General features: G+C 39.5%; 3 protein-coding genes across 8 annotated transcripts in view; 1 reads left to right on the forward strand and 2 right to left on the reverse strand.

The window, feature by feature from the left end:
* The window catches only part of ACSBG1 (acyl-CoA synthetase bubblegum family member 1), an 89223-nt gene extending 83536 nt beyond the window's left edge, over positions 1-5687 (reverse strand). The window contains exon 1 of the mRNA XM_080607562.1: positions 3837-5687. Coding sequence (XP_080463688.1) covers positions 3837-4066 — 230 coding nt within the window. The 5' untranslated portion in view covers positions 4067-5687. The remainder of the gene's footprint in view (positions 1-3836) is intronic.
* A 4704-nt stretch (positions 5688-10391) lies between these two features.
* DNAJA4 (DnaJ heat shock protein family (Hsp40) member A4) lies at positions 10392-16105 on the forward strand. Its single transcript, XM_080608228.1, has 7 exons — positions 10392-10716; positions 12320-12500; positions 13414-13518; positions 14310-14537; positions 14617-14847; positions 15316-15416; positions 15507-16105. Exons 1-7 carry the CDS (start codon positions 10585-10587, stop codon positions 15723-15725), a joined length of 1197 nt encoding a protein of 398 aa, XP_080464354.1. The 5' UTR covers positions 10392-10584; the 3' UTR covers positions 15726-16105.
* Positions 16106-16964: 859 nt separating this feature from the next.
* SKIC8 (SKI8 subunit of superkiller complex) lies at positions 16965-24953 on the reverse strand. Of its 6 annotated transcripts, none has more exons than XM_080608273.1 (11): positions 24866-24953; positions 24473-24516; positions 24338-24365; positions 23523-23628; positions 22480-22652; positions 21250-21398; positions 20958-21051; positions 20077-20170; positions 19294-19386; positions 18604-18682; positions 16965-17245 (listed from the first exon to the last, which is right to left on the reverse strand). In XM_080608273.1, exons 2-11 carry the CDS (start codon positions 24482-24484, stop codon positions 17156-17158), a joined length of 918 nt encoding a protein of 305 aa, XP_080464399.1. In that variant the 5' UTR covers positions 24485-24516; positions 24866-24953; the 3' UTR covers positions 16965-17155. The 6 variants fall into 6 exon arrangements, with proteins under 6 accessions (XP_080464399.1, XP_080464400.1, XP_080464402.1 ...); XM_080608274.1 differs by having other exon boundaries at positions 24473-24573; positions 24866-24930; XM_080608276.1 differs by having other exon boundaries at positions 24846-24921.
* Positions 24954-24962: the final 9 nt, after the last annotated feature.

Raw genomic sequence — 24962 nt, forward strand, 5'->3', positions numbered from 1 at the left:
TTCCCAATTATTAAAAATTAATCTTATTTAAAAACATGCAAATGAGACCAAACTGGAAAACATGCATTTTTTTCCAAGGCAGAACCTCTTCATAAATTTCATTTTCACCTTTCATTGCTTGCTTCTTCTGAGGATGACTTGTAAATCCCTACAGTTCGGCTGTTTAATTTAACCAGTAACAAAGCAGGTGAAAAAAAAATAAAAATACTTATTCCAATCAGTGTGCATCTTTGGCTGCTTCATTCTTTGAGACCAGTGTTATGAAATATTTGTCTGTTTTAACAACTGGATTTTTTTTTGCCCCCTAAGCTTTTGTTACATGTTCTGTGGGGCAACCTAGCTACATATAATCCACCAGCTTTAATCTACATTGGAGCTGCTTTTGGCAGTATGTTTTGGGTCTGCATCTGCACTTTCCAAAGTACTTTTCATGGGGTGTTAGGCATTTTCAACAGGTCACTTGGCCATTTTAAGTTAAGATGGAATCATTAAGTAATCACTTGGCAATTCTTTTGGCAGCAAAAAGCAATGGGCCAAATTACCTCTGGGTACCTCTGAAAACTTGAATAATCCTGGCATTTTGCCCAGAAACTTCAGCCACTAACCATCACCATCTGGATCCCATTCATGAGTAATCCTTTCCCGATTTCCCATGCGTCTTGCAAGTGCTGACTCCAATATTTTAAAACAGAACTCTGGGGAGAGGATGTGGGAGGGAGCATAAGACAATAAATTTAGAATCAGGAATCTGTCAGAGATCTAGACAAAGACAGTGAAATTACTCAGATTCAAATCTGAGTGACACAACATAACATAGTCCCACGGGTTTGATAGCTCATCAGATAAATCAAATTCTGTGAGCAACACAAACAGCTGAGTAGCAAATACTACATCTGACTGAGAAGTTATGAGTTATTTCCTAAAACATTTAAAAAATGGTTTCTCATCTTCTACTGCATCAAGAAAAACAGACAGTAATGGCACACAATATTAGTTTTTTTAATCCTAATTTTGTATCACATGTAAAATTGTTCCTATGTTAAGGAGCAAAGTAAGGAGAGTCACAAGAGGTCCTCATGGTCCTTTATAGAGGCATTGCTATCTATTACGAGTGGTCTTATTTACCAATTACTCCTCTTTTTGAATTAGGGCAATATTATAATACTTTCCTTATTTGTTCTATTTAAAATTTCCCCTTCTCCTCGAAGAACGGGTTACATTCGGGTTTTAATTAGTTTCACGTCCTTATGAGACTTAAAAAGGGGGCAGCCCAGATATGTGCCTACACCTGCAAAAAGGCTCAGCTGATTAGACAATCAGTTTTCTTCTCAGAGTGCACAAGAAAACCATCTTTCTCAAGTTACTAATATAACTTCTTCCCACACAAAGGTATCTTTAAGAGCAACACAAAAGTTTAATAAAGAACAAAGAAGTAAAGATAAAGATAAAGAGCTGAGACCTGTTTTGCCCTATGCCAGATTTGACGCACACCTTCTAGTAAAGCCTATCTTTGTTTGCAAAAATAAAACTTTTTATCTTTTGTATGACTAAATTCCCTCCAAAAAAAACCAGGCCATTTATTTTGGCAAGCAGACTAGTTCTACAGATAGCTGAGAATTGTGTGGGTGAATAGGAAGGAACGTATCAGCCTTTTTACTCTGTTCTACTCTACCCAGCAAAATCCCACACCTGAGCCTGAAATCTTCCAGTGGCTGCCTCTGTACAGCAAACTGTAGGGATTAAGGCAAAGTTAGGTCATGCAGAACTCATTATTTCCTCTCTTTCTCATTTTTGAGGTCATGCTGATTAAATTTCAGCCTAACCAAAGGTCTTTTTACCTCTGCACATTTTGCTAGAATCTTATATTCTTTGTCTCGTTTTCTCTACCTGAAATCCTACTTCCAGCATGAAAAAAGAAACTTTGCCGAACTTCAAACCACACCAGGTGGACACCACCACTTAGCAGGACAACAAATATGCACCAACTTCTTCAAAAACAAGGAAGCATTTAAGCAAAGGAAACAGAACGCATCAAAAGCATTCAGAGTTCTAGTCTGACATTCTTTCAATAGAAATTCAGAAACAAACCATATGCCAAACATTTTTTATTGAAATGAAGTAATATACAAGACACTTAAACTTCCCGTTTGCAATGGTCGAAAACCACTATATATTTTTAAATTCTTGTAACATTTTTTTAAATAATGGAAACCCAGAACACCTTCTTTACTTAAGCAAGTCACAAGTAGAACCATGCTTGGACTAAAACAGAGGCATTGTTACTAATTTACCAAAATCCTAACTTCTGCGGATCAGCGTGTACATATGGCTACACCAATCCCAAGTCAAACTGTTGGTTTTGGGGCAGATTTAAAAATGTCAGTCTAGTATTAAATACTTTATTACTCCAAAAGAGAAAAATATATACGTATTATCAAAAGCTTTCAAAGATTTCTTCAATTTTTTTCTTTTCCATAAAGCCTTTTTCCACAGTTTACTCCTGAGTGTGCTTATCTGGGATTACAAAGCCCTGAATAGAAGAAACCATTATGATAAAATGGACTGTTTACCTGAGAGGATCAAGCAAATCTTTCAAGCAACGTAACATGCAAGTTCTTATCTAAGTAACAGTGACGTTAAATCTAACTTAACAGAAAAGTGCCTACCTAATATGACAGTTCAGTACATGGGAATCAATAATCAGTACTCAGTGATACTGACAAACTTATAATAAGAAGCTAAAATATTTCCTGTGAGATTTGTTCATCTATTCTTAAAATCCTAGGCATTTTGACAAACTCTAAAAAGAGATGGGGAGATTTTCTCACAAGAAATACAATTCCAGCAATGGAGTAACAGGAAAAGAGAAGTGTTTTTTCCCTTTTGTGTTGCCTACCTAGGACAAAAGGAAGAGAGCAGCCGATAGGGTAGTCTTTCATGTGAAAATGTAACATCAACTCTGAAATAAACTCTTTTAAAACCAAGTTCTCCACTCCCTGCTCAAAAAGACGGGATACCTATTAAAGTTCAGTTGCCTTTGATGGGAAGATGATGCTCAACCACAAAGGCAAATTAGAATCTAAGGTTTATTCCTTCAAATTTAGCAGGGAAGAGAGCTCTACATTCATAGCTGCAGCAGGGTATTTTTGAAGGTCCATTCAAAGTACATAATATGAATGGTAGTATGTGCAGAGCAAACAGTACTGAACTCCCAGTCTTTGGTGCTGCTTCACCCATCAGAGACACATGAAGGGATGGTTCAGGAGCATGACCACTCCTTTCTTGACTATCAGAATTTTGCCATTTTCTGGTATTTAAGAATGTATGTAATCTTACCACATGGTTGGAAAGCCATTAATCATTCAATTTACTGCAGTATAAGAGTCTAGTAGCTTACCAGCACTTTCAGCTAGCATTCCATGTCTTTACTAAGCTGTGAGCAGCTGAGCCACAGGAACTCAATGTACCTCTTGTTGGAACTGCTATACGCAAACCTCTGCTGAGCCCATTTCTGGGACTAAAAGCCTCTGCGCCATAAAATGAACACTACACAATTAGATACATGCAAATAGGATACAAGCAACGTAGTTCATACTGAATGAAACTATTAGGATTAATGCCAAACTAGAAGTTAGCATAGGAGAGTAAATCCATTTAGAATCTTCATTTCGATTTTCTCTCATTTTAGTCTCAAAAGATACTTCTTATTCTGAATCAGACTGAGTCACTATTAAGAAGGTAAGGTTCTTGTGGATCCTCATGGTAGCAGAAGACAAATTTAAGTTGTGAAAAACTGGAAAATCAGTTTGTTAATATAAATATGTAAACTACTTTACCCATTTTTGTCGTGTGATTTTTTCGCAAGAGTCTCTCCACTGTTAGGCATGCTGACAAACCCTGTAAAGCTGGTGACAAATATGCTAAGAACTGTGAAGGTCGGGCATAAATAAGCCACTTGAACAACAGAAGAAACCAACGCTAACTGGTTATTCGTTAGAAAAAAACAACACGTAATAAAGAGGAGGAGACTACAGCTACAAAAGCTGTTTCTTTCTGATTTTAACATGCTTGAAATGTCGCAGTGCCTGTGAGCTGCTTACTGCTAAACTTTCTTTTTTATTCAGTTTTCTTTAATTAACCATGAGAAGAATTTTAATGAGTCTACAATGCTTTAAGATGCAAATCATTTCTTTTGCCAAGATTTTTAACAAATTAGTTCATGGAAGTTGAATCAATTCTGATTTTTATTACCTCTATTTTCAAAAAGGAACATTCAGAGAAGTTAATTTCTTAAAGAAAACACAGATTAATTACATTAGGAAATGCCTGCAAGTCAATTATACCAATGAAACCCAGTACTGCAAAGGCCAAGCACCTCCTCCAGCATCACAGCTACCAGCACTTCATTGACTTCACCAAACCAGGCCTACCATATACTGTAGGAGTTTCTACACGACTGAACTGATTAGTTCCCAGGATGTAATAAAGTCCAGTTTGTCCACTTAGGCTACTTCTCTACTAATAAATAAAAGCCAGGGAATAGCTCAAGCCACCCACTGTGAGCATCTTCCCTGGAACAGCTTTGGTCTGAGCCAACTGGTATTTCCCTACCCAACTGCCACAGACAGAGGGGATAATGTAGGCCAGGGGCAGTTACTGGAAGACTGTGTTAATGGCTACCCTTCTCAAAGGAGCGAGGGATGCAAGCTGTGCCCTGCCATTTCCCTCAGAGCCACAGAACATGCTCAAGAATGTTATTTACTGGTACAAAGCCACATTGATTAGTAAAATGTAGGACTAGTATACTTTATAGACGCTTTATAGAAAGATTCATATTTTATTTCAGAGTATCTTGTACCATATCCAAATGCCTAATTGTGCATAATGCAATTTGAAATGAAAGGAAAAAAAAGAAAACTTCACGGTGGGATTTTAAGTGCCCTATTTTCACCACTCACAGAAAGTCACTTTGAAAATCCCTGAACACAGAACAGGGGATATTTCAACTGTAAAAACCACATTACCTCATAGAGATATATATATTTCTTTTTGTCAGGGCTGATTTAATTCCTTCGTTCTGGAATAATTCTCACTTTGCTCCAAGGATTGTTTTCAGAAAGCCCCTTGATATCTTACCTGAGCTTGCAACTAGCTTTCCAGAAGTACTTCAAAGAAAAAAAAAAGAAAGAAAAAAAAAAACACAAATCTGAAACTCAGTGCAAGAAGTCTCACTTTTTCTTTTCTTCTGGTCATGTGAAATGTTTTCCTTGCTATGTTAAAGGAAGGAATCCAAACAGATGATCACATTACCTTGTATAACTTGCATCTTGGTGTTGAACAGCTAGTCTCATGGAAGAAAAATGGCTGTTAATGCTCCAAAACTTGTGCTTTCATTTAATAAATAGAAAACATTTCTAAACAGAGTATATATAGAAGAGACCTCTTCTATAACTACATTTTAACTACAGAATTATGAATGTCATGCTGTAAGAAAAAGTTCCACAATGAAATTGTCTTTGCAGTCCTAGTACAACATTTTTCAGTACTCTTCAAATAATACAACTAGTAAATGAGGATAACTTATGTAAAGTTCAGTAAGGAATCTTGACTTTCAAACAATTTTTACATGCTGCAGTTTACACAATGCTGTTGTTAGCACAGTAAGTGTTTTCTTTGATGCCTGTATGCAACATGCATGAGATTGCACTCAACTCACAGACTGAATTCTTGCAATGGGACAGGCTGCTTCTTCCAGCTGCAGGTGAAGCTTTCTGGGCATTGACAGGCTCACGAAGCTATGAAGGAAATGAAGAGGTGAATAAAGCTCATGTGCTGTTTATGTCCTTCATTCTGCAATCATGATTGGTACCTTCCAGGAATTAGTGTTAAGACACTGTCACTGCAAACTTGTGCTGTCACAAGATCCCAAACAGAAATATTACAGACGCCAAAACAAAGCCGTGCTGTTACCATGGCCCGTAACCAGCTCAACCACAGTGCAGAGATCAGCCAACAGGTGGGTGGAGTGCGTGGCACTCCATTCATATTTGGGATGGGATGTTTCAGGTTTAAGTCACACTGCTGCCACGGCAACATGAAGCTGTCCATAGCTGCATGCTCTGTCATTTCTTCCCTTGTAAGGCAAGCGTGTTTGTTTCACTACAAAACTTACATTCATTTAAAACAAATGGAGAAATATACTAATTCTGGATGCTCCTTGCTGTTTATCCCAGTTAGTTTAAGCAGGCTGTTGATTCATGCAACAGAACAACTATACGTGATTGTCTTTTTTTTTTTTCTGACTTCGTAACTGGTAACAAACTTCTTAATGTAGAACAATGTTTTTTGGTAGAAGCATGATGCTAACCTGGTGGTCCTATCGTTATTTCAGACTTCCGCACTGAGTCTAAAAACAACAACAAAAACATAACCAGCAAAAGGTCTATAATACTTTTTCAGTTCCTATTTCAAAGGCTTTATGACATTTAAAAAATAGTACCACTTTGAATCTTTTTTCATTATTTCAAATCAGTCCTCTTACAGCCTGACAGTTTTTCGGTTTTCTGCTAATACCAACCCTCTGTCAATAGTTCATTCTTTCTTAAAAAGTTTCTCATAAAATTAAATATTTAATTTTGGCCTCTGTATTTAGCTAAAACATTCTAATCAACTCAGCAGTTATTCTTAAACTTAAGTAGGTTTCAGTGTTTAAAGCAAAACTCTAAACCCAAACAGTACTTTGGTTATGCTTCCAATAACTATTACTAAATAAATGAGTATTAAACCATTCCTGGAAGATCAACTAATTTAAGTTAGCTCGGACCAAGCAGTAGTTAAGAGTAGGTTCCATAATGAAAAAACCCCAGGCAAGCAACATCTTTCTAAACTCATGCATATACCTTCTACCAATTCATTTCTAATGAAGAAATTCTGATTTAAAGAAAAAAAAAAAGAGGACAACTTTTACCCTTAGATGTGTTTCACTACACTTTCAGAACTGAAGAGAATTTATCTGCACTCAAATCAGCATCTTCTTTACTGTGAGGGTTGTAGGGACTGGCACAGGCTGCCCAGAGAAGCTGTGGCTGCCCCATCCCTAGCAGTACCCAAGGCCAGGCTGGATGGGGCTGGGGGCAGCCTGGGCTGGTGGGAGGTGTCCCTCCCCATGGCATGGGGGTGGAATTAGATGATCTTTAATGTCCCTTCCAACCCAAACCATTCTGTGATTCTGTGGTCTCTAGGCTAAAATGAGGCGACTACTTCACAGACATTGGGCAGGAAACATACAGTTTAACCCACAAAACACTTTGCTATCCACAAACATATCCAGCTGCCATGTATTTGTATTTCAAGAAATTTCCAGTAGCAATCTCTAAAAATGTTTTCTCTCATTGGCCATGCTACAGCAACAGGAATTTCACTTTGCCTTTCTGAAGAATGTACTCTGCTTTCTAAGGAATTGTTCCACAATTAGAGAAAAAAACACCACAGACCAGTTTCTGCAAAGCTGCTAGAGTCAGAGCATCTATACCCAAAGCATCTTAAATTTGCTTTCAACTACAGTTTGTACTGATGGAGGAAGAAAATTTTAAGAAAAAAGCAGCTGTGAATGGACACGAGGAGACAGCTGTTTCTGAGCACCCAGAGAGAAGAACGTGACCTGTAAGGTCCAAACGACTGTTGGTTGGGGGACAAGCACATCTAGAAACAATTTTGCTGCTTCCTTCTGAGGAAAAGTCCAGTTTAGACTGCAAGTAACTTGCAATCTCACAGTTACTTACAGGTGTTTGTGTATCCAGTTTCAAATTTTATACAGGCCCAAACCACTCAGAGCTGCACAGCCTTAACCAATTAAAATGGTACTATGGAAACAGGTCTCTCTTACTCATTTTGTATTACTACCACTTGAAGTTAATTACTACAGATTGTCACATATTTTAATTAAAACTTGGCTCTGAAAAATCCTCTGAAGATGCTAATCACTTACTATAAACTGCCCTAACATCTTAAAAAAACGCCATCATTTCCATTTCCTTACATATATTAGTCTTTTACTTTTCACCAAGAACAAAAATGCTTTCCTAAGAGCTGATTTCTGCCCAAAATACCCTTTCAATATTTCATTCTGTGGAAAGAATTCCAGTACCACTTAAAGTCCACTACATGAAACTGTTTTAAAACTTTCTGAAGTATACCTTAAGAAAGACTAAAAACTATAGGTTAAGTAAGTTATTTAAAAGGTATTCTCCTAATGCACTGTAGAAATCATGATAGCTGTTTAGGTTTGCATACTGGAAAAATCCAGCTCAGCAGCAAGGAAGTTTGTTGCGATTCAGATTTCACCTTTGTGAGGGACAGCTGAAGCTCTATGCAAATGTCAGTGCTTTTGAAAACACAAGCCCCAAGCCCCACATTCACTTTTTTTTTTAAGTTTATTCTTGGAACATCTTTACAAAAAATCAAGGGTGCTCAAAGAAACCCCAGCTGCAGTTCAGCAGACTGCACTCTTACTCATGGCTCTGGGACGCTGCTTCCAGTAACAGCTTCACAGTTGAGAAGGCACAGTTTACTACATACGTTGTGGCCAGATAAGAGAAGCAAACAAAAACAGATTCTGTGACTATTTTATAAAATGCATACTTCTTGCAGCCTATAAAGATGATGGATGTTCCAAAAGTCAGGTTGGAGGGAATGTTTTGACTCATTTTGTGCTAACAGTGAGAATACCTATTTTAAAACCAAACACAGAGTCCCCTGGTGGTTAAATGAAACAGGCAATAGGAGCTAATTACTCCCCTACTCCCAGTCCAGTCCACTCCTGCCTTCTTGGAGAGAATGGAGCTTCTCTGCCTGTTTTTTTTTTTTTTACACCTAGACACAAACTTGGTAAGTAAGAAGTGACAAGGTGATTCATAGTGTTGCACGCAGCAGGAAAGAAAGGAAGGGAAAGGAGAGCAAGAGATCAGGTGTTCATCTGAGAAGCAGGTAAGCAACCGCTGGTGAGGAACACCAGACTCAAGAAGGCAAGGTGTGTAGCAAAAGAAATTGCATCAGGCCTGTACACACTCGATCACCAAGCTAGCCTAGGAGATGAAGGAACTAATTGCTGAGAAACATGCCTGAATGTTTAGAGGCTGTACTACATTTATTATGAAACATTAGAGGAATTAAATCAGCTATTAAGGATTCCAACTCTGTTCAATAAACACGGTACTGAAAAATAGGAAGCGTTTTGCATCAGACAGCTAGAGAAGTGTCGTGCTCCCCTCAGGTACCACAGTCACTGCAGTTGTCAGAGTAGAGGAACGCAGATGCTAACACAAACAATAGCGATGGACTGACACCACTTCCATTTACTCGAACCGAAAAAACACCAGCCCTTACTACTTTTCCTGCTAATTCTTTGACTAAATAATGAGTTATGTGTCCCAACTGGCTCCGAAGATGGAAAAAATGAATGCTTGATAGTAACTATAACCTGGTAATTGATTAAAAGAAGGCAAAGCAAGAGGCTCAATGCTCTTCAGCAAAGACCCACACCAGAGCAGCTTTTGGCAGGGTACTTACCAACAGCTGTTACTGGTAGCACACTGACCAAAGCTCTGAGCTCCCACTGTACTTACAAAGGTTTACATGTACACACACGGGGCTTCCTACTCCTGGCAGTGATGTACTGTCTCTGCAACTTGCTTTAAATTGACCTTTGAAATTCAATTCTCGGTGAATTCATGATGTGCTTGGAAAGCCTCTGACCTGCTGGAGCACTAAGCTACTGCAAAGCTATTAACTGCTTGAATGTTACAGCTAATTTATCTTCAAGGTAAAAACCATTGAAGAATGATTTTTTGGAAAAAAAAAAAAAAAGCTCCTACAATTTTTTTCTGTAGTCATTTTAGGAAGTTTCTCTACTTGCTTGCCAGGGCAACATCGTAATTTTAAAATACAGATTTACATGCTTTGCTGTTACTAATCACGCTTGCAGAAAACACTAGTGATCGATGGTGACTTTGTGATGTTGAACTGCTCCCTTTGTCAATGCTTTGATTTTTCCCTGTGGCTCTGCCCCCCGCCCTCAGGTACGCCTGCCCGTTACCAGGAGCGGGCCACACGCAGAGCAGGCGGCGGGACCTCGACCCGAGGGCTCCTCCCGAGGCCTGGGGACGCGGTCGCAGAGGCCCCGGGGCCAGCAGGGCCGTAACTCCGGGAAGCCGCGCTGCGGGCACCGAGTCCGCCAGCCCTGACAGGAACAGCCGCGGCGCTGGGCGCTGAGGGGGGCCTGGCCCAGCGCCCTCCCCTGGGCCCCCAGCGGGCGGTGGCGGCTGCGGCCCGGCCCCGCCCCCCCGGTTACCGGGGGTGACGTCACGCGCAGGGATTCTAGACCGTTCCAGGGCCGTGACGTCCAGCGGCGTCATTCCAGAAGATTCGGCTGGCGCCGCTATAAAAGGCGCGGAAGAGGCGGGGCTCGCGCAGATCCGGGCGGGCGGGCAGGCAGCGAGGCCGGGAGGTTGCGGCGCTGAGTGGGGCGGCGGGCCTAGGGCAGTGACGGGTGGTGAGCGCGGTGCGTCCCCCGCAGGGCAGGGCACCATGGTGAAAGAGACAGAGTACTACGACATCCTGCAGGTGAAGCCCACCGCCTCCTCCGAGGAGATCAAGCGCGCCTACCGCAAACTGGCGCTGAAGTACCACCCAGACAAGAACCCCAGCGAGGGCGAGCGGGTACGGGGCCGGGACCGGGCCGGGGGTCGCGGCGGGGCTCGGGGCTGCTTGGGCCGGGCAGGCCCCGCGTGGCCGCCGCCTGCAGGCCTCAGGGCCTCTCCGCCGGGGGTGCGGGGCCGCGGGGCGGCCTCCAGGTGGCGGCTGCTGGGGCTGGCGCGGAGCTGCCCGGCCCCCTGCCGCCCGGGGGAGCTCCTCTGTTCTAGCGCTGCTCCAGCCGGAGGACGGACGCACCGCCCTTCCTGCGGCACCCGGGATGAATGAAGGTTGCGGGTTTGCAGAGTGGGTAAAGAGATCTTTGCTTGGCAGCAGGCCTGATGCTCGGCCACGGCAGGAGGTCACGTTGAGGAGAAGTGGATATGGCGGCTCCTTTCTGTGGGCATTGCTCTCACCATTCCTTATAGTTGTCAGGAGCAGTTCATTCTTAGCAGCGATGCTTTTTGAAGCAGGCAAAGCTAGAAGGACTCCTGCTGCCTTAATGGTCGTCGTGTTGTATTGGATGTTGTGAAGGTCAAAACTGGATCTACCTGCCAGCACTACTGTGCACGCTGGGGTTGCAGTGGATGGATTTGTGCCTATGAACAGGATGATCTCTTTAGAAGAGCCGCAAACTCAGATGGATAGGGTAACTACCCAGAGGAAGTCATTCCATTGGGCTGAACCATGAGTGGACTGTTTACAGCACATCTGTTTGATTTAAAAAGAGAGACCCACTTAGCTTTCTATGTTGTGTATGAGAATAAAAGAGCACCACAACTGGAGAACTATGGAAAACAAACTTGAATTATAGGTTTATTTACATAGAAATGGGTCTGATAATTAATATTTTAATATAAGAAAGGAAACACAATAATTGTGTATTTAGTATAGTAATTCACAAACCTAAACTAGTTAAATAGTAACATAGGCTAAGTTAACTTCTAATGCTTTTGTTTTTGGTCTGCCAATTTACCTGGTCATAAGTAAATCATGTTGAAAATGAGCAAGTCATTTCAGTAATAGAAAATAACGTTGAAAAATTGGTTATTTTAGTAATAAGATTTAGTAATAGGAGCCTTTGGATGGTTTTTTAAAGAATGTAACATATCTGGATAAGGTCGATGTTTTGATGTGTATCCAAATTCCTTCCATTTGCAGTTAAACCAGTGCTTTGTCACTTAAATATCTGCTTAATTTTAGCTGGATATAGGAGCTCAGCAGCCATGAAAGATACCTGTGTAGCTCTACAGTGACTAGTGCTGCTGTGGCCAGTGGGAATCTGGGAACCCCCAAGGCTTAGGGGATAGCATCACATCCCTTCCTAAACAGGTTCGTTAGAGGTGTATGATGGCTGCAACCCATGAGCATCAAAGGGGCAGTTGGCATATGCCTGTGAGTTGGATGTGACTCGAAGTTTGTGTGTAATATGCTGGTGGGTGGGAGGGAGAAGACGGCCGTTTTTCCTGGCCGAAAGTGTATTATTAGGCTCTATTGTTGAGGGAGTTTGCTCTTGGAAAAAAAACACTGCAAGAGTATTGTAGTGGCTCAATCTGAAGATTGAGCTGCACATGAGAGGGTTACTTTTCCTCTTGGTCATAGTTGTTCAGAGCTTCTTTTTTCTTTTTAGTTTAAACTCATATCCCAGGCATATGAAGTTCTGTCGGACCCAAAGAAAAGGGACCTCTATGACCAGGGTGGGGAGCAGGCTATTAAAGAAGGAGGCCTGAGTGGCGGCAGCTTCTCTTCACCCATGGACATCTTTGACATGTTCTTTGGTGGTGGAGGCCGAATGAATAGAGAGAGAAGAGGTACACAGTTCTAAACAAGTTCTAGAAATTCTAACCATACACTTAAGCATAAAACACGTGTGCTCTGGTACTGCTGTTCTGCTAAGTGCACATAGTGTGGGTTTTACTAGTTGAATTAATAGATCAAGTAACCTATGAATTTCAGTTATTCTAGTAGTAAGATTCTAATAAAGTAGATAACATGATGTAGCCATAGCAATCTTTCTGATTAGTTGTGCTTATTTTATTTTTGTTAAAATGGGTATGGGTAATTTTTAGGGGAGGGGGAAATATTTGTCAAGATGGCTAGCAGATAAGTTTTAAGTTACCTTCTTTCTAAATTTGTGCCTCACTTGCTCATATGCTTTGGGCAACTTGCTTCAAAGGACACCATCAACTTAAGTTAATGTTGAATCCCATGAAAAGATGTGGGAGAAATTATGTGGCACAGAGTACATACTGTTGCCAAAAACCCATAATGATTTCTTCTTGTTCATTCCCAATGCCTGTTGGAAGAGCAAGTAGTAACTTGGTGACATGTCTTTGAAATCATGCTATGAAGTGGCATGGAAATACATAGGTAGGCCTAACAGCAATTTCTAAATTGACTAGATCTGAAGCTGGTAGTGTCCTTGCATCTTTCTGTTTTGGTTAAGCTTATAAAATTATGGGTAGAAAGAGGGGTTGGGTGGCTTTAATGATGCTTTACTTAACTACAGCTCAACTTTGTTCTGACCTAAGTGGGTGCAGCTCAGTGGAAGCTGATGGAACTGCACATGCTTTTAAGGGGGCTGAGCTCTGTTCAAAGTCTGGAATGAACTTAACATTTCTTCAGTGAGACTGCATGTATGAACAAGTATAGAAGCCTTTAAATAAGCGTTAGTCCTCCCAGTAGCTGAACCAGAATTAATCTTTCTTTCTCTGTTTTTCCAAGGCAAGAATGTTGTGCACCAGTTAGGTGTATCTCTTGAAGACTTATATAATGGCGTTACAAGGAAGCTGGCACTGCAGAAGAATGTTATCTGTGGGAAATGTGAAGGTAAAATAAGCAGTGGTTTCAAACACCTCTTATTCCAAGATTTTCTTGAAGAACATAGTGGAGGGCTAGGAACAAAGTATGATTTTTTTTATATATCTTTCTCCCTCCCCCCCCGAATCAGGCTGCTTTATGCCAACGTTCATCCAAGAGTAAGGTCCTCTTCCTAGACAGTGTTGTTAACCTATTGGTCTAATGGCAGACTTGAACTCTCGATAAACTATCATTAAGGGCACTTTAATTAAATACTTGAATCAGAAGCTTTAATAAACAGCTGTTTTGTTAAACTTTTTCTTGAATAACTGGCAGTAGAAGTGTAGCTTGAGTTGTGCAACTCATTTTACACCTCTTAAGCATCCATAATGCCTGATCTTCACTGAAGTAAATCTTACTGTAGTCTTGTATCTTAGTATGTTTTTATGTTTTTACTAAACAGATTCTTACCAAGGTGTTAATGGAAAATTCTAGCTCTGGAAGGCTGTATGTTGATGATTCATTCAAAATCAAGATAATCGGGGGGGGGGGGTGGGGGGGGGAGGGAAGAGGGCTGGCAGTGAAGGGAGAGACTAATAAAATGAGCTGTGAGTAGAGAAGTTGGCTTTCTCTTTTGTATGTTAAAACTCCTAACTTGTGGGGCATGTTTGTCATGGAAACTAAATTCTAATTAAATTGGAATTGCATTACAGATCTACTTAAGTTGCTCAGAGGTTCTCTTGAAGTCAGTGAGTTGTAGCTTGACTATTGTAGAATAATTTTTTTTCCCCTGAGATCACCTTTACCTTCTTTTGTTAAAGGCTATGGTGGAAAGCGAGGGGCAGTAGAAAAGTGCCCTGTGTGTAAAGGAAGAGGAATGCAAGTTCTAGTTCAGCAGATTGGACCTGGCATGGTACAGCAAATCCAAACTGTGTGTCCAGAATGCAAAGGCCAAGGTGAAAGAATAAATCCAAAGGACAGGTGTGACAACTGCAATGGCTGTAAGGTTGTAAGAGAGAAAAAGATCATTGAAGTTCATGTTGATAAAGGTGAGAGACGTGTATTTGTTCTGCATCCCTAATCCCATTCTAATAATTCCGTTGAGAGTAAACTGCTTTTCTTCTGCAGGTATGAAAGATGGTCAGAAGATAGTATTTCATGGAGAAGGTGACCAGGAGCCTGATCTGGAGCCTGGTGATGTTATAATTGTACTTGATCAAAAGGATCACGGTGTCTTTCAGAGGCGAGGGCATGACCTAATTACAAAAATGAGAATTCAACTCTCGGAGGCTTTATGTGGCTTCAAAAAGACTATTGAAACTCTTGACAACAGAGTCCTTGTCGTATCATCTAGGCCAGGTAGGTCTTCAGAATTCTGACGCCATGCAAACTGCTTGTCTTTTGGATTGTGCTAGAGCTGTTTCTTAATCAGCTGATGCAACAAATCCAAACTGTGCTTGCAGTCATTTAAATCAGGAGTGGCAAAACTAAGAACTGAAACATTGCATGCAGAATTACAGCTAAAGTTGTCAAATGCTTCTTAGGAAGTCACTACTTCAGTTGCAGGATAGACAGGCCACGAGAGGACAAACTTACGTATTATCTGCTAATTCAGCCTGGAGGCTGTTCTAAGAAAAGCTGATTTCTCTCCAATAGCGGAAATACTCGAGATGAACTTTTATTTGGTGTCTTTCTTACTTTGCTTTGTTTTAGTGTGGTTCAGTATGTGCTGTTTTCTATAGATTGCTTTGTAACCTAAAGATTGTTTTTATTGGTTATGAAACTTCTGTCATGTAAGATGGCTTACAACTCCTGACTTTTGTGCAGGTGAAGTGATAAAACATGGTGACCTAAAATGTATCTACAATGAAGGGATGCCGATCTACAAATCTCCAATGGACAAAGGCAGCTTAATTATACAATTTTTGGTAAGTTGACTACTTGATTTTCTGTAGCAAAGAAATCTATTAGCATCAGGAGTAACTATTCGTTTTTTTTTAAAAAAAAAAAAATTGTAGGTCCAGTTCCCAGAGCACCAGTGGCTTCCAAGGGAGAAACTCAGTCTGCTGGAGGCTCTGCTTCCTCCACGAGAAGATGTTATGATTACAGATGAGATGGATCAGGTAGACCTTGAAGATTTTGACCCTAGTGAGCAAACTTACCGTAACAGTGGGGGAGAAGCATATGAAGAAGATGAAGAGGGTCCAAGAACAGGTGTACAATGTCAGACATCTTAAAGCAAGGTGGAATGGCTATCATCTAAAATGTAAATTTTCACAATGAAAACTGCATGGCTGTAATAGCCACTGCTTCTGGTTTTTGTGTTCAGCAAATTGAGTTGCTGCGCTGTCAGTATCACTTTTTTTGTAACTAATTTATATTGTGTTCTTGTCTTTATATATAAAGCAAATGTCACACAGCTGAGTACCAACTGAGTTGGTATACATTTTCTTGTGCTGTGAAGGTTCTCACTTTATTTCACCTATGCTATTTATATAAGACTCTGGCAATACTGTTAAGAAGTGGAGTGTCTTATGTAAATATTTTCATACTGGAAATTAATTTCATAGAATAAAACATAGCTGAAGTTCCTTATAATAAATACAACTTCACATTTGTTTTTTCTCTTCATGCTTTGTAAGCTAGTCTTTTTGAACATGTTTCTCTAAGTTCCTGCTTCTTTGTTGAATTAGTTTAGATGTCTTGGTGTACGCACTCAATTAGCTAGCTAACTTTGTACTTCAAGAGTATTTTATTCCTGCCCCACTACTTCATAGTACTGTTCTCATGTCTCTGCCTTAACTACAGATGAGAGTAGGCTTCTTTCATCAGCTTAACTGTGTAAGTGTAATAAGGAGGTTATGAAGTATCTCTCTCCTGTGTATACAGTGCATGACTTCAGAATGATTTAGCCAGAGCAACTTCTCCCAAAAAATGATCTTTTTTAGAAACCTATGCTCTTTATCTCAGGCTTTCCTGGAAGGTGGTGTTCTATACTTCCTAGGGCTTTGGTACTCATGTCTTAAGATGAATAGTGTAACAAAAGGCTGTGCCTTGCATATACTGCTTTGTACTATGCCAGGATAGCAAAGTAAAATTCTATTTTGTGTCTTTATAAAAGCAGCATTTGTATTGAAGTAGGGTTGAGAACAAGTACTAGCCCTTAGTCAAACTAAACCATGATGAAGCTGCCCCCTGTCACCATACAATGGCTGGAACAGGTGTTCAACTTACATGACCCTATCCCCCACAGAGGACTAACATTAAGATGAGCAAAGGGTATCATAATCTCAGTCACTCTTGCTTTTCCTAAAATAAGCTTGTTCAAGCTGGTCAACAATTTTTAGCTCTATTTGTGGGAAAGCCAGGAAGAAATAGCAGTGGTAGATTAACTGACCAGTTACGTCACCCATGACTGTATATTTCCAAAAATACATTTTTCCAAGGATTAGTTACAGGTTACTTGCAACTATAGCTTTTATTTTAGAAAAGTAAAGCTTTATTTCATGCTAAACAATAAAGATGGCATATAAATTTATCTGATTTTCAGTGGGAAATCAGATGAGCATTACTAAAATGCTTTTTATCAAATAAAAAAACAAAACAAGGATTGCAGTGTTTTTAAGAACTGCCACAGAAGTTAACCAAAGGCTCTAAGTCAAGACATTTAAACAGGACAATCGTAGATATGGATTTCTTGGTCGTCTCCAACAGATACAATTTTGGACCCACTTCCATTGTATTTCACTCCCCAAACCTGCAAGTAGGACATACAGAAGATGATAAAGGGGAGGTACTGAGACAAAACAAGTATTTATAACAAGTATCTATTTATCTTTGCACCAAGTAATGTATATCAACTACTTGAAGCAAAAGAGTATTATTTAAGAACACCTTATCAGAGCTGATACAGTTACAATTCCTGCTTTAACAAGTGATGAGGCTTGTAACAAGTGAGGAGACCTCTAGCTGCTTGGTAACTTCTTACTTTCCCCTCGTATTGACTACAGATTATGCAGCCTTCAGATGCTTGAAAAATACCAAAGTGTACTTGCCCCAGTTAGCATATATCTGACTTTTTCACTCTTAGCTTCCATCTTTTCTTGAGTGTATTTTGAAGTGCTTTTCATGCAGACTGAGAAGCAGCATATGGTAAAGAATGATCAAGTTTATCCTTGGGTTGAGAGTCATTTACTTACCAGTGCAAAACTAAGAGAAGTTTAGGTCAGTCCTGTGGCTTGAACTAAAAACTTAAAAACCTGTAAATGACTCTCACTCATCCCTTTCATTAGGATAACATCAAGAAGAATGAAGTCTTTCCAGCACATTAACACAAAATTACAAAATAGCTGTATCAACAACGTGTTTTGGGGGAAATCCCATATGCCATTTTGCTTTGGTACCTAAAAGCGAGGGATCAAGTGTTCCAGGGGGCTGACGCATCCCTGCCTTCCACAAATCCATGTAGTTACAACTAAAACAACACTAGAAATCCAATTATGCTTGGTATCAAAATCCTCACAGCTGCAGATAACTGAAAAGGGGGTTACCAGCAAAAAAGTACTGTGGAAGAAAGAGCCTAAATATGCAGGAATTTCCCTTCTCAAGTCTTCTCTTAAACATTAAAATACAGCCTTGTTCTACTTAACACCTAACATACGGAAAAAAAGTAACCTCTTTACTCAATTACAGCTTTTCTTCAGGAAAAATAAAACAGCATTTCAAGGATAGTTTCAAACATTTTTTAAAAATACCATCCTTTTAAATAACCCCCTCCCCCTTACACGTGCACACACTGTGTAAGTGATAAAAATAAATAAGACCACATAGATAAAAAATACAGTCTGATACGAATCCATTTGGCCCCTCAGGATTGCCCTTGTTTAGACCTGTAAAAATGGGCTCCGTGGAAGAGCTCAACCTATACCACTCTTGGAATATTAGATTGATATTACGTGCCTAAAAATTGCAGTTTTTAAGATTTCATTATAGCAAGCTGAAGTCCAACTCCACTTCTAAGCACAAGCACGCACAACTGCACAACTTAAGTTTTCCTGTTTACAGTAATTTAGGTTAAGTGACGGTAGACCAGACAGTTTTAAGCTGGTAACATACCTGATCTTGGTGGTCAAAGAAAGTGTGAACACAGGTTCTTGTTCCAGCATCCCAAACTTTTACACTTTTATCAGATGAACTGGAAAAATAATCAAAAACTAAGTTAATAGATTAACTATAGTTTATTTCAGAGCTTAAAAGATAGGGATAAATTAACAAAGATTTGCATCTTCCACCAGGTCCCAGTAACCTTTAAGATACATCACTGTTTCAGTATCTGCAATATGAAAATGAGGACTCCTGTTTTAGCCAGAAAATTCTTTGAAAATTCTTGATCCAAAGATCAAGAAACGCCTATTACATATACTGGGTCCCCCAACTGTCTAAGCTGTTTTAAGAGTTGTTAAGACAGTTCAACTCAATCAACATGTACTACTACTACATTAGGTTGTACTTGTTTTTTAACAGCAGCTTTTCAGATATTTAGAATCAAATTGCCCTTCTTTTTCGTTAAAATATTTTTCACTTGTAGGGAACTACACTGCAGTGAGATGACTTACACTATAAAATAGTATTGACTACAACTGCTATCACATCAGAAATTGGCTCGAGTCTTTTATTGTAATGTTTGCTATTCCATTACAGATTTCACTGCAATTTGAACACATCTACTTTCTGATTAATCTCCATTTATAAATATAAAACTTTTTTTTTTTTTAAATAAGCATAAGAGTTTAAAATCCTCATTACCTGGAAACAAAATGGGTATCATCAGGACAAAATGCTACATTTAATACCCAGGATCCATGACCACTTAATGTGCCAGCCAAGTTTGCATGCTGTCTGTAGGAAGAACAAATTTAGAACACAGAATTACAAGATCAATATTTGGTTTGTGAATTCCAGGGAAAAAGCAACTAGAATATATTGTAATTAGCACAGTCACGAATAGTTCAATGGAAGGATCATGGAAGGAGGACATTTGGATCTGGACATTTTTTCAACCAAGCTGTCTTGTGTTGCAATAGGTTCTGGTTTTCCATTTCAAAACTTAAAAAGAGGTCACTACAAAGATGCATAGGTGGACAAAACAGTTTGGCCTGGAAAACTTCTATAAAGAATGCACAGTAATGCAGGTATAGGGGAGTGAAGATGACTGAATCAGTGCCTTTTCCTCCCCAGGAAACTCCTCCAATTTTTGGCTCCAATTTTTGGAGAAAAAAAGTAAACAATGTCACTTCAGGTAGGTACTGATGTTTCAGATGTGTAAACACAAACACACCAGACAGATACGCAAAACAATTAGCCTGTTGCTTACAGGGCCAAATATGAGGAAAATTGATTTCAAACTAAGACTATCATCTACCTATGTACTTCTTAAAAACTGCAGGATTTAATGTTTTATTATTTAAGCTAAGGTTACTTATTCAATAAAGAATTCTCCAGAAGCCGAAGGGAATTACATTTTTTACAGCCTCAGCTTTTTCGAACAGTTACTTTACTGTTAGCATATCTTGCAAAATGAAAACTCACACATCGTAGATTTTGATATAGCCGTCATCTGAAGCAGTTACAAGTAACTGAGAATCTGGAGAAAATGTCAGTGAACGAATAGGCATCGCGTGACCTGAAATTCAAAGTTTTGCATGGCTCAGAATTTACCTCTACTGCTTACTAATGACAGCAATAGTAGTGAGAGTTACATCAGAACAGCATTCCCTGTTAAAAGAAAGCAACCTCTCTATGCCTCTGCTGGCTTTTTCACACAACATACAATGGAAACTGGCAGTAATTCTGAGCTTTGAACATTAAAGCATGTCCAATGCAACATAAAAGTACTCTTTTCAGCTGAGGTAGGAAAACATAATTTTCTGATCTCACAATGCTTTCTAATATGACAAGCGTCATGTTTTCTAACGTGATTTCATAACGTTTGAAGTTGTTGGGTTCTATATTATGCACTGGGCAGAATCTGCATGAACAGTAAAAGCACACATCTTAAAAATGTGTATCTTTTACAACATAGTATGTTCAGTTGTTTTCTGAAACAGGAATACTTTGCTATAAATTTGATACCATATTGAAAAGAAAAATCATATGTATAGCAGCACAGATTCGGCTTAGTCTCACTTGTAGTGCACTACAATACAAGAAGCAACTGCAAGTTAAGAAATGAGTTAAGCATTACTGACTTGATATTTTAAGATAAGGATGAGATTTATGCTATAAGCCTGAGTTTACAGTTTGCCTCTTATTTTGCAAGTTAGACTACGCTAAATAAGTAAACGAATAAATAAAATCTAATGGACAGAAACATCATTTATGCTGTGGCTGTTGTATCCAACTTATGTTATATCCTTCAGTTTTCCTGAATGAAGCCAGAACTTGGGTACTGCAAATAGGCAAACCGTTACCTTCTAGCGTGTGCAGAAGTTTTCCAGTTGCAATATCAAAAATATTGATAATGCCATCTATCGCTCCACTGGCTAAGTATTTCCCATCTGGACTCTGTAGTAAAACACAGGAAGTATGCATTTAACAACTATATGAATTTATGCTATGTACTTCCCCTCCCAATGCTCTTAGCGGCTTGTCACAAAGCATGGCTGACAATATCACGTAGAAATAAAGTGATGAAAGAAAAAAAATGGTTTATAACGTATTACCACATATTTCACATAAGAGATGATCAGTTGTTGTTCTTACATATGCAATGCTAAGGATGAACTTTCCTCTGGTATCCAGAGAATATTCTTTTTTTCCAGTTTCAACACCGAAAATATTTACTTTTCCCACATGACTTCCTGTTGCAAGGTACTGGGAATCAGGTGAAAAAGCCAGGGACCAAGCATCAACTATATTAAACAACAACAACAAACAAACAAAAAAATTCAGTTAGCTGAATACTGTTGTTAGTCCTTATCCAATGTCAGTTCTAAATGCATATGTTTAGACATTTATCCAGCTTAATACTCCAAACTCTACTAAATACTCGAGGAGCATAGAAACTCATTAATGTGAACTTCCTTTTAATGGAGTAGAGCATGAGACATTTATTTAAGTTTAGTGAAAGATGCCATTTTCTACTAAGATCTCAAGTTTAGTAGCCCCTACTGCAACAACAAATTTAGCGTTTAAGGCTGCATATGTGAAGTATAAATTCATTCTTTTCTCCTCATGCTGACAGCTATTGTACCAGTGTAAGAAAGCAACAACTAGCAGTTAGCAAAGCACAGAAGATGCAGGAGAATCATGCAGATATATGAATGTAACATGGATCAACATGCCTTGCAAGTGAATTAAAAAACCTTTCAGAGTAACATAATATATTTATCTGGCACAATGTAATTCACAGATTTTTCTGTACTCTTATGATTAATTACCTAAAGCACTCCAAGATTGTTCTTAATTAAGGGACTGCCAATGGATCAATGAAGTAAGAATAAAATCTTAGGCCCTGCATCCCAACTTAGAGAATGCAACATCAGTTTAGACTTCAGCTTTACCCTACTTTGACTTGCTCCCTTAGGGTTGGATGTACTGCATAAATAAGCATCACACATATGGCTTAAATTCAATTCAGATATAACTAGAAATCAAGACTCAGACTTTCTTTGTAAACCAGTCTGAGTAAGTGTTTGGGTCATTTTTAAAAATACCTTTATATTAACGTATCTGTAAGAGCAAGCTGGTTTCCATTCTGCTTTATCTAAAAAAAAGCATATCTAAAAAAGTGTAAATAGTGTAAAAATGTAAAACCGTCTGATATTACTTTATGCTGAGTTGATAAAAATCACTCAGATTTTAAGATTCTGCAAATCAAGAAAGATTTAAAAAAAATCCCAGTCATCTCATATACCCTAATTATACAATGTACAGTAGTTACCACCTAGGTTTAGGAAATTTCTTACACACAGTTTAACACTGGTATCTTACCAGGACCAGCATCTATTGACTTGATCTGTTTGCCAGTTTCTAAATCCCAAAGGCGAATATGGGCATCTAGGGAGCTGGATGCCGCAATGGAACCCGTGTGGCTGATATCCACAGATACCACACCTAGTTGGTGACCCTCTAACGTCCACTGTAGATCCAATTTTTCATCATTCCTTTTGTTAAAGGGAAAGAAAAGGCCAGTTATGAATAGCTGGGGGTACTTAACTGAAATCCTACCTCAGATAAAACAAATAAACAAATTAACCCACACTTCTCAATTCTGGTCAACCACAGGAAAATAGAAGTACCCATGGAAAGTGAGGACAGCTATACACAAATTGTTCACTGTACTCAAAGGAAAGTAACAATGAATGATTTATCGTATTTCTGAAAAGCATGTACTTCATTTTAAGTTTGCAAGTAGTCCCACAAAAATCTCCATCACACAGCAGTACATGAGTACTTGCACAGCAGACTTAATCTGCCAGCACAACATGAAACAATGACAAACATTTTTAGAATATCACACAAAGCTACTCAAGTAACTAAAGTGAAGCACAGACTTAATATTGCTCTGGCTAAGAGAGAGGAAAACTTTGCAAAAGTACACTTCAGTGTCACTTGTATGAGGATTACGAAGATATATTTCTTTTTTTTTTTTTTAATAAGAAAGGAAGGTAAACATTTCCTCTTTTACTTTGTTCTCATTATTCCTTTCACAGTATGCATGCTCCCAATGCACTGTCTTATAAAAAGCTTCATTTCTAATTCTTTGGTTTCAAAATGCATCAAGTTCTACCATTCTCTCGCAGAAGACACATAAAATTCGATGTATATTTTCAGAAGGGTTTGTGTTCTTCCCAATTTAAAGCACATTGGAATGCTACCACTCCTAGAAAAAGCATGTACCAATGAAGATAAGCTTGCTCAAGAGCTGTGCCATGCTACCCGTTGTGGAAATTTAAGACTGCTGTAACTCCACACTGACTACTTCCCAGGGTTAAAACCGGTTTTAACCATTCAGTATGGAGCACTTCACTTACCACTTCCAGACCTTCACTAGATCATCCAAAGAACCAGAGATCACTGTTTCAGAACCATCCTTTTTGTTCTTTCCCCAGGCAACTGACCAGATGGCATCATCGTGAGCTAAAAGAGAATATAAACATAGAAACTAAAAGTTAAGGTGGTTTCTTTTGATGGAAGATGACAACCAATTTTTTCTTCCCATTATAGGCTGGACACCTATGTAATATTCAGAGCAGATAGACCGATTAATGTCTTGACATGACACAGAGTAATTCAATTTAAACCAGAAAACTGCTCTTTTTTTGTGTTTTTTTTACTATTTTACGATTGCTCTGACAAAGACCTACATTGTAGCTGTATTTTGACATTTTTATGAAAGGAAGTTTTAAAGCATATGTAGCTGGTTTATCAGGCAAAAAACATGGAGTTTTTTATCATAAGTCTATTGCATCTGCTGCAGCAAGAACATGCTACTCTCGTCACAGTACCTACAGACTTCTCCTGGGACAACCTCAGTATATGAGAGTCCAATCACCAAAAAAAGTCACATAGGCTTTGGTAATGCTAAAATTGCCCGTTTAATGTTAGCAGCAGACCCCCTTGCACTTCAGGTCTATCAGTGCTCTGGGAGCTTTATCACCGCTTTTATCGTTTCAAAGCATACAAGGTCTATGTTCACCAAGGTCACTGTTGAAAAACAGTACAAATATGTTTAAGCTATTCAGATTTACATGTCATATAAACATAACCCAGTTGATCTCAGATGCATATCTGCTTTACATTGCCCAAGGAAGCCAGTATTATTTAGTATATATTATTGTCTTCTCACCTTGCTCTTGCTTGAAGAGAATACCGTACTAGAAAGAAAAAATAATTAGTATTACGCATAAGCAGCCTAAAAAATATATATGTATATATATATCAAACCAACAATTACTTCACTTAAAATTAAGTTCTGACTTACCTGCGTGGTCATGTCTTTATGGAAGCAATCTTAACAGGAATGCTCTGGAAGGAGAAAACCCATTAGGCTCACCAATAAGACTCTGGCTCAGAAACACCACTCTGGAAGGAGAAAACGCGGTGGGCACAGGAGTAAGGCATGAAGAAAACGCTGCCTTTGGGGCACCCCCGCCTCCCCACGGGACCCCTGCCACCACCACTCCTCCTTCACAGCCACAGCGCGCCCTGAGCTACCGGGACGCACCCTGAGGTACCGGGCCGAGCCGTGACAAGCCGTGACGGGCCGTGAGGTACCGAAACGCGCCCTGAGGTGCCGTGAGGGGCCGTGACCCGCCCTGAGGGGCCGTGACGGGCCGTGACGGGCCGTGAGGTACCGGTCCGAACCGCGAGGTACCGGGAGGTGCCGAGCCGGTCCACCGCGATCCCTGTCGCCGCCGTCGCGCAATGATGAGGGCTTCTCGGCGCCGCGACGATAGAGAGGGGCGGTGGCG

This window comes from Anser brachyrhynchus, assembly GCF_964034855.1.
Source record: "Anser brachyrhynchus genome assembly, chromosome: 11".
NCBI lineage: Eukaryota > Metazoa > Chordata > Aves > Anseriformes > Anatidae > Anser > Anser brachyrhynchus.

Coding starts and splice junctions, on each gene's coding strand:
- DNAJA4 (XM_080608228.1), top strand. CDS start 10,585: ATGGTGAAAGAGACAGAGTACTACGACATCCTGCAGGTGAAGCCCACC. Junction 12,501..13,413: donor AATGAATAGAGAGAGAAGAG/GTACACAGTTCT, acceptor TGTTTTTCCAAG/GCAAGAATGTTGTGCACCAG. Junction 15,417..15,506: donor GCTTAATTATACAATTTTTG/GTAAGTTGACTA, acceptor AAAAAATTGTAG/GTCCAGTTCCCAGAGCACCA.
- SKIC8 (XM_080608273.1), bottom strand. Junction 21,399..22,479: donor GTCAATAGATGCTGGTCCTG/GTAAGATACCAG, acceptor TGTTTAATATAG/TTGATGCTTGGTCCCTGGCT. Junction 17,246..18,603: donor TCTTTGACCACCAAGATCAG/GTATGTTACCAG, acceptor TCCTACTTGCAG/GTTTGGGGAGTGAAATACAA.